Source organism: Diospyros lotus, chromosome 8 (assembly GCF_014633365.1).
Source record: "Diospyros lotus cultivar Yz01 chromosome 8, ASM1463336v1, whole genome shotgun sequence".
NCBI classification, from domain to species: Eukaryota; Viridiplantae; Streptophyta; class Magnoliopsida; order Ericales; family Ebenaceae; genus Diospyros; species Diospyros lotus.
This window is the reverse complement of record NC_068345.1, coordinates 15,981,323-15,989,689: the sequence shown is the minus strand read 5'-3', so window position 1 is coordinate 15,989,689 and position 8,367 is coordinate 15,981,323. Positions and strand designations below refer to the sequence as shown.

At 35.0% G+C, this 8,367-nt stretch overlaps 2 protein-coding genes across 9 annotated transcripts; one reads left to right on the top strand and one right to left on the bottom strand.

The window, feature by feature from the left end:
* The first annotated feature begins 2,492 nt into the window (after positions 1-2,492).
* Positions 2,493-5,824, top strand: LOC127808759 (uncharacterized). 8 transcript variants are annotated; one of them, XM_052347356.1, is made up of 4 exons: positions 2,493-2,740; positions 2,836-2,949; positions 3,912-4,026; positions 4,528-5,824. In XM_052347356.1, the coding sequence occupies exon 4, from the start codon at positions 4,600-4,602 to the stop codon at positions 5,608-5,610; it is 1,011 nt and encodes a 336-aa protein (XP_052203316.1). In that variant the 5' UTR covers positions 2,493-2,740; positions 2,836-2,949; positions 3,912-4,026; positions 4,528-4,599; the 3' UTR covers positions 5,611-5,824. The 8 variants fall into 8 exon arrangements, with proteins under 8 accessions (XP_052203316.1, XP_052203315.1, XP_052203319.1 ...); XM_052347355.1 differs by having other exon boundaries at positions 3,793-4,026; XM_052347359.1 differs by having other exon boundaries at positions 2,493-2,949; positions 3,793-4,026; positions 4,528-4,640; positions 4,728-5,824.
* Positions 5,825-6,019: 195 nt separating this feature from the next.
* LOC127808544 (receptor kinase-like protein Xa21) lies at positions 6,020-7,109 on the bottom strand. The gene is made up of 4 exons (XM_052347114.1): positions 6,927-7,109; positions 6,593-6,868; positions 6,399-6,423; positions 6,020-6,171 (listed from the first exon to the last, which is right to left on the bottom strand). The coding sequence occupies exons 1-4, from the start codon at positions 7,107-7,109 to the stop codon at positions 6,020-6,022; spliced, it is 636 nt and encodes a 211-aa protein (XP_052203074.1).
* Between the last annotated feature and the right edge of the window lie 1,258 nt (positions 7,110-8,367).

Below are 8,367 nucleotides of genomic sequence, written 5' to 3'. Positions count from 1 at the left end.
TTAAGTGCAAGAATGGGAAGCAAGTGATAAATGAATGAAGAGAATAATATGTGGATATGGAAGCAGCATGTAAAGCCTTAATTTTATGGTATGTTCCATTTCTATAGCATTAATTAATTTGCAAATTTGGCATTTTAGAAAGTTTCTTATGACATGCTTTATTCTCATTCTCAATGCACAATTCGACGAGCTAATACTTTTTAAAATGTTTTATTATTATAAAAGTTACATTTATTACAAAAGTCAATTTTTTTTATAATTATTTAAATATTTATAGTAATTGTTAACTAAATCCCATTCGAGTACCTTATATTCAGTCGCCTCAAAATTTCTTCTTTAAGTACAGTATATAACAGAAATTTATTTTTATTTGTTGTCTTTACAAAATTATACCTATTTATCTTTTATCAAATTGAAGAACGTAGCTCCCATTTATTCAAATACAAAACATAAATTGTCTCACCCAAGTGTATGAAAAAGATTTTTGCAACATGCAAAAAAATTTACTTTTATCTACAATTGCTAAAATAAATTATAGTGTGAATTTATGTATCTTTTTATTTTAATATCAAATAAATTTGTTCATTGACTTAGTAACAATGTGACAAAATTCCATAAATTTTTACATGCAAAGACAAACTAAATTGCATGGTTCACTACCTTGTGTAGACAAACATTATTATGTCTTGATACTTTTCAATAAGCCATTAGTTGTGAACTATTTGTAATTACAATTTGTATATTTCATAATCACTTAAATGCATAATCAAGATTGTAAATCGTTAGAATAGTGTATTTCTTTTGTGGGTTTTCTATCAATTTATAGAAAGAGATAAGACCGATAATTGTTAAATATAGCAATTGTAAGTAGTTTCTCCCATCAAGAAAATTGTCACCATCCACTACTCTACTATCCTACTTAATTGAGGCCATATAAAGGACTCTTATTTTATACTATTGACTCTTTTTTTTTTTTGGTAAGTAAATGAGACTTTTGATTTCACAAAAAGTTAAATATTTTTAAATTTAAAAAAGAAAAAAAAGAACAATCTTGTTTATAAAAATTTAGTAAATTATTTGGCTCTTTTTGAAATTTAGTGGTCAATTTGACTATTGGGTCAAAGTATAGTAGACAATGTGTACTTCTTTTTTTTAAGAAATAATTTTTTTTTATTAATGTTTAAATTAATCATTATACTTTAACAAATTGGTTACTGAATTTTAAAATTAATCAAATAAGTCATTAAACTTTCATAAGTGAGACCAAGTTAGACATCTATTAATTATTGAGAATATTATAAATTTAAATCACTGTATAACGATATTAAAATGAAAAGTTGATGATTAACTAATTTAATCTTGTTTATAAAAAAATTAATAACTTATTTAATATTTTTTAAATTTTAATAATTAATTTAACTCTTAACACCAAATTGGAATATCAATGGACTTGGTGAAGCCCCCATAGCCTACGTGATAAAGCAAACCTCTATTTGAAGTGAAAATACTAATACTATCCATGTGAAAATAATTTTTTCACAAGTGACCACAAAAAAATAAATTATTTAAATTTAGTAAATTGAACTGACTCGAATCACTAAATTATTAAATAATAAAAGAAGTGATCGGTTATAATTTGATAATTTTAAAAATGATTTAAAAGAATTTATTTTAGATTTTGAGATTTAGCATCTCTCCTCCCAAATTCAAAGTAAAATTGTGTTTTTTATGATCTAAACTTATTATTTAGTTACATAACTACAAATTTTAATTTATTATTAAGTAAATGCCACGCTCAATTTTTGATTTAATGCTTTAAAGTAAAATCTTTAAAGCAATCAAAATGCCATTAGTTCTTCTATTTCACTCTCAACCATGAAAATTAATAATTTTAGTGAGTGAGTTTGATTAACAATTCTTAAGTTTATTTCAAGATTTCTTTTTTTTTTTAATTTTAAAACCCTTAAAAAAATTATTATTTTCAATACATTTCGTCTTTTTCTTATTACATGTCCTTAAGTTATTATTTATGTGATTTTAAGTATAGTTGTTACAATTTATGATTCACAATTTAAATTGTAAGATTTGATCAAGTTAATTTTTAACCAATTTGATTTAAATTTATAAAAAATTAAAAATAATTAAAAGTGAACGTGAATTAACTGTGAATTGATAGATTCTTATTATTATAACAAAATTTAAAAATAAAATCAGAAAAATCTGATCACCTGATAATATATGAAAAGTATAACACAACTCTTAATTTTGTGAAAGTAAAATTTTGGACAATAATTCTCCAAATACTTATTATATCCATTTAACAAATATATATATATAAAATACAATTCTCAATAAATTCTAAAAATTTCAACAAATTCTAATAAAAATATTAAAATATTTTTAAATTTATTTTAATTATTTCATATATTAATCTAAAAAAATATTTTAATCTTACCTTAATTCTTTCTTATTTTAATAAATTAATTAACGGTACCTTATTCTGTAGGGTTTTCCACCCAAAATTCTCTAGCGTTTTCTCTCCCATTCGCGCCGGCCTTGTCCCCTTCCTCTTCGTCGCCATCCACCGCCGAAGTCGAGCTCCGACTTGGGCTTCGTTGCTATCTCCGACTTCCTGTGAGTCGCCATCCACCGCTGAAGACGAGCTCCGTCGCCATCTCCGCAGAAGACCATCTCCGATTTCGAGTTTCAGACGACTGGCGCATCTTCATCTTCTTCCACGGTAAGGTTTCCGGCCACGTTCTGTTCTTATTTCTGTAGATCCGGCGAGCGATCTTGGTCTTCGACCACTGATCTGGAGTCTTCGTCCACCGGAAGCGATCTTGGTCTCTGTTTCAGCGAGCGATCTTCGTGTTCGCCATCTCCGCCGAAGTCGACCTCCGATTCCGACTTGCAGACTGCCGTTCATCCTCGTCGCCATCTTCGCCCACGGTAAGCTTTCTGGCCCTTGTTCTTTGTTTTTCGGTTACCTTCCGATGGACGGCCGGCGGCCTTCTATTCCTGGTTTTGCATTTTGGTTTATCCTTTGTTTTCAATATCTATTTTTACCTTTTCTTTGGGGTTTAATGGTGTAATAATTCAATTTTTACTATTTAGTTTGTGTAAAATTATGTGAATTTTTTTTTTTTTTTTTAGAAAATATTTTGTAGGTGTCTTATCTAATTATGTTTTATTATATAGATATTATATAATTTTATATGTTTATTTTATTGAATTTTTATTTTATACGTGGTAGTAACATGCCTTCGACAAGGGATCAATGTCGATGGCAACGACAATGAGTTTGCAGGGCATATGAGTTTTCGAAGAGAGAGCGTACCTGAGGTTGGAGGTGTGACCTCCTATTTATAGAGGAGGGAGAGGGGGACACGTGGTGGCCATCTCGAGAGTCTCGCACCCATCCCAAGAGTCTCGGGATGGCATATCCGAGGGATATTCGTGGTGGCGAGAGAGTGACGAGCTTTAGGCATGAGGTGATCGGGTGAGTGACAGGAGAGAGTCGAATGAGTGAGGGGAAAACACTCACTCGGTCAAATGACCGAGAGAGTCTCCCTCTGTCCGTCATGTGGCCGAGTGTCATTCTCTCGGTCATATTCTTTTGTATTTTGCTCCCATCGGGGGCGCTGCTTCTGAACCCCTGTTTCGGGAGGTTTATCATTTGTTTATGGGCATACTATTGCAATATGACGTGTTTGATCATTTGTAGCTCTGCCACTTGGATACTTATTTACGATTCTGTTACTCAGTTTTCTATGAACCTTTCCTCGTTTGCAGGGCATATGAGTTTCTATTCCCAGCTTTTTGATTCTTGTCACCCTAATGAGGTTGCGCTTTATCAAAAACTCATTAAAACAATTCTAGTTGCAAACTAAATTATGTTTGGCTTTCTTAAGTTGAAGGGCAATTATATCATTTTGCAACATCCTGGCTTTTGTAAAGACATGTGGAAAGGAGGGAATGGGTGTGAATGGCCAAACCAGTGTCAAGTGAGGACATGGGGTGGGGAAGGTGAGAAGAATATGGCATTATTTTTGGTTTGTATTAATGGATTCTGGTATTCTTTTATTTATTTATTTTTTGCTTGGTGATTAGGGTTTTCACTGGTTCCCACTATATGATTTTCCAATAGTTCGTCTTTCAGTCTTTCTCTTGCTTTTGCTCAGAGGTGGATGTGGTAGGAGTTGGTGGATTAAATCTGTTAGAATATGACATTAATGTAGTTCCTTGGGTTGTTGATTTTTTATAAACATATATTTATTTTTTCCAAGTAAATGAGGAGGCTCCTTCTAATCTGTCTTGTAGTTTGCAAATAGAATTCATTTTAGTTGCTAATTTTTCTTTAATTTATTTTTTTTGGGGTCGATTAGTTTTCCTTTCTGATTATTAGGTTATTACGAATACATAAGACTTTTTAGGATCTTTAATCTTTCTGTTGATATTTTCGTTATTTTTGTTTATTTGTTATGCCTCATAAACATTAATTATTGATGAATACTGGCTCTTGTGCAGTAATTAGAAGAAAAAGAAGTTATATTGCAATCAGAGTAAGAAACAAAGAGGTATTCATCTTATCCTTCAAAGATGCGGGAAGAGGAAGTAAATAGATGTCAGATTCAGGAATGGTACCCAAAATTTAAAAGCATCTCTATTAAAACTGTTATTCATGAGCTTCCGGAATCCTTTATTCAGTACCTTCTTGATGATTCTAGGCCTTTCCTTCTTCCTCTTTCCATTTCAAAGGAAGATGCCCTACCCAACCGAATCCATAAACCAGAAGAAGAAGAAGATTATGTAATATCGGAAGGGTCTGTGGATGAATCAGAACAACCTTCTCCAGCACCTTCTTTCCCAGAGCTTGAATTGAAGATCAAGGAATCAATTGAATCCCTTGGCGGTGCTGTTTTTCCTAAGCTAAATTGGAGTGCACCCAAAGACTCAGCTTGGATTAGCTCAACTGGGAGTCTCAAATGCACCTCTTTCAGTGAGATTGCACTTTTGCTACGGTCATCTGACTCACTCGTTCATGATCTTTGTCATGCGTATGATTCCTGCAGTGATAAAACTTCATCAAGACCCTCAAGTTTTTCCCTAGCCCTCCGCAAGTGGTACCCCTCTCTCCGGCCAGAGATGGAATTCCGTTGTTTCATATATGACCAGCACCTAGTTGGCATTTCCCAGCGTGAGGTCACTGGGTTTTATCCTGCTCTTGTTGAGAGGAAAAAGGAGCTAGAAATGTTAATCCAGGAATTCTTTCTGGATGAAGTGAGGCTGAAATTTGAGTCAGAAAATTACACATTTGACGTTTATGTTAGAAAGGATGGGCGGGTTAAGCTTTTGGATTTCAATCCATGGGGTGCATTCACACTTCCTCTGCTATTTACTTGGGAGGAACTGGAGCAAAGTTTCAGCAAAGACGCAAATGCTTTAGAATTTAGAGTAGTGGGAAGTCAATTTGGAGTAAGGCCAGGATTAAAAACTGCAGTTCCTTATGATTACATAGATATTAGTTCAGGGAGTGGCTGGGATCAATTCTTGAGGAATGCTGATGAGGAGTTGCGACGACAGACTGAGTTTTCTGATGCATGTGATTAAGGGATTGTTGTTCCCATTTATGTATTGTAGAACCTTCAATACTATAGTTGTCTGACTACACTTAACCTCTTTGTTCTTTTGCCCCTTCTTTTGGACTTATAATTGCGTAGCAACTTGGATTTTAATTGCCTGTACCAAGAGATTCAGGATAACTTATTTTTGGTTGTCACGTGTACTTTGCTATTGTTTTGAACTTGTTTCACCCATTTCCATATTTGATGGTTATTATGATTGTAAATAAATTTTTGTTTCTGAATTATGTAGATCTGTCTATGCGGCAGACGTGGAGCTCATATGCAGGTGAAAACCTTAAACAAGCATTTCCGTTACATAAATCTGTTTGTGAAATAACCATTTTGGCAAAAGGCATAAATATGCCCCCTAACTTTGCTCGAGTCATTTAGCCCCCTCATCGATGTGTTTGACGTAGTAGTTCATCTCGTATTGTCTTGAGCTTGTCCACCACATCTTTGATATCCATCGTGTCTGCAGCCAATTCTTCAGAGCATTCCACAACCATCCTGTCTGCAGCCAATTCTTCAGAGCATTCCACAATTTCCACTGCCAGGTTTAGGATGGATGTGACACACTCTCCACCACATTTGCCTTAAATTCCTCTTCCCCTTCCCTTATCAACCCTGCATCCACGATTTGATGAACAGTACTGCTATCCAAAGCCTCCTTTACCCATTTTCTCAAGCTCAATTCCTCACCGAACATTTCATCAGTGAGCTTTTTTCCCCGTGAATGTTTCCATCAACATAATCCCAAAACTATAAACATCTGACTTTGCCGGTGTTTTCGGTCAATATTCTGCACAAAGAAGCACTTAAAGAGTCAGTATCTAACATCATTTTCTTATGAAAAGGGAGCGCTATGAGATGATAATAAATGAGGATAATTGATATGAATGTGTTTGTAGGGACCATCACATATATTAAAATAGAAAAAAATAAAGAAGCAAGCAGAAACAGAACATAACCTGGATCAGAATACACAGGTGGGTACAGTTTTTCAGGCCTAGCAGCCTACTCTGCTTCTTCGTCTTCTCCGACTTTGTAATGCCAAAATCACTGAGAGGAGCGACCATATCCTCGTCTAGCAGGACATTGCTCGGCTTCAAATCGCCGTGAAGCAATCCTCTTTCATGAAGATATTCCAATCCAGAAGCCACACCGATCATTATCTGCAACCTCCGCTTGCTTGATATCCAGCTGGGAACACTTCCCCGAGTGCAAGCACCCCTCAAGGCTGCCTTCTGGCATTAACTTCATCACCAAAGCTTTGAATTCACTGTAAGTTCCGCGGCCCATCACCATAGCCAGAGAAGTTAACGAGCAACTGCGGATGACCGGAGTCAGATTCGGAGGGCTACGTCCCAGTCCCAGCCCCCGCAGCCTCTTCGACTTTGCTTCGAAAATTTTCAATTCAATTTCCTCCAGCTTGAACACCTTCACTGCCACCACAATTTCCTTTTGGGCTGCTTCTTTCTCACTCATCATTTAGCAGGCTCAGACTCGCGTTGAACACCGAACCAAACCTCCCTTCTGGTTTGAGTTTGTTGTTTTCATGGAATCCGTTGGTTGCTTCGTGAAGTTGTTTGTATGACTTCACTGCAGCTAGGACACGCTTAAGCACCACGAAGGCGAAGCCCAGGGCCAGCAAACCGATTGCAATTTCCCATGAAAACACACACAAAAGAGAAAGGTCCTTCTGGCATTATAAAGAGGAGGGCAATTTTCCATCCTATTTTCAATGTTTAGTTTGCATGTAAAAATATTTTCCAAAAAGATGTTCTTCATTGGTTGGCACAAAGTAAGCCAATGCAAGAATCTAGGAAACATGGACACTTCCAATAAGGCTCCATCTTGTGATAAGACACTTAAATATGCCTTGCCTTCCAATACTAACACGTGCCTCTTATTATCTTTTCAACTTTCTAGAATCAAACACACGTGACCTCCAAAGTAGAGTACCATATTAGAAGCTTTAGAAGGATAAGTCAGAAACCAACTATAACGTAAAACAATGGATTTATTACTTCTTCATTCCTTCTCCGTTGAGAAGTTTTAGTTTTAAGATTCTTTTAAGCCAAGGCCTTCAACTGGTTTACAAATTAATAAAGCTTTCTAAAATAAATATTAGAAATTTTGTTCACACTTTTTCTCAGACTATAGCATGTGAAAAATACTTCTTACAATTTTGATTATAATAAAATACAAATATATTTACTCTTAAAAAATATGAATATGTTGTTATCTAAAAACAACAATAATTTTTTTTTTTTGTGAGAGACCAACTTGTTGAAGTATGCAGGTGACTCTTTATGTCACATGACTTGGTAACGAGAGCATATCTTGGTGACAAGGAAGTCTCAAAATGGCTTGTGTCGATTTTTGGGTTTCATTTGATATTTTAGCAGCACACCCATCTGATGCAATCACGTGACCGACTAACTCATTGATGACAGAGTGAGTGGCTATACTATTTGCTCGTGAATCTTGCTTGCCACTTTGATTATTTTTGCATACTTAGAGGAATTATTGGACATAACAATTGCTCCTCACTCTTGTTGTTAAGTTTTCCAGTGGGAACAATAGCCATCGTCTTGCCTTCTCTCTTGCCTCTTCTCGCATCATTTTCTTCTTGGATGGTGTTTTGCTAGTTGTTTGAGATGATGTTGCTCCATCCAAGGGTTCTCACATCATTTGCTTCTTCGTTTTATGTAACCCATCGGTCCTTTTGACCAACATTTGT

Bases quoted from the DNA above. Each gene is read 5' to 3' on its own strand.
- LOC127808759 (XM_052347354.1), top strand. From the start codon at position 4,600: ATGCGGGAAGAGGAAGTAAATAGATGTCAGATTCAGGAATGGTACCCA.
- LOC127808544 (XM_052347114.1), bottom strand. From the start codon at position 7,109: ATGAGTGAGAAAGAAGCAGCCCAAAAGGAAATTGTGGTGGCAGTGAAG. The intron at 6,424-6,592 runs GTTATGTTCTGT...TTCTTTGTGCAG, and splicing joins ACCTGTGTATTCTGATCCAG to AATATTGACCGAAAACACCG. The intron at 6,172-6,398 runs GTCAGATGTTTA...TAAACCTGGCAG, and splicing joins TGACCGAAAACACCGGCAAA to TGGAAATTGTGGAATGCTCT.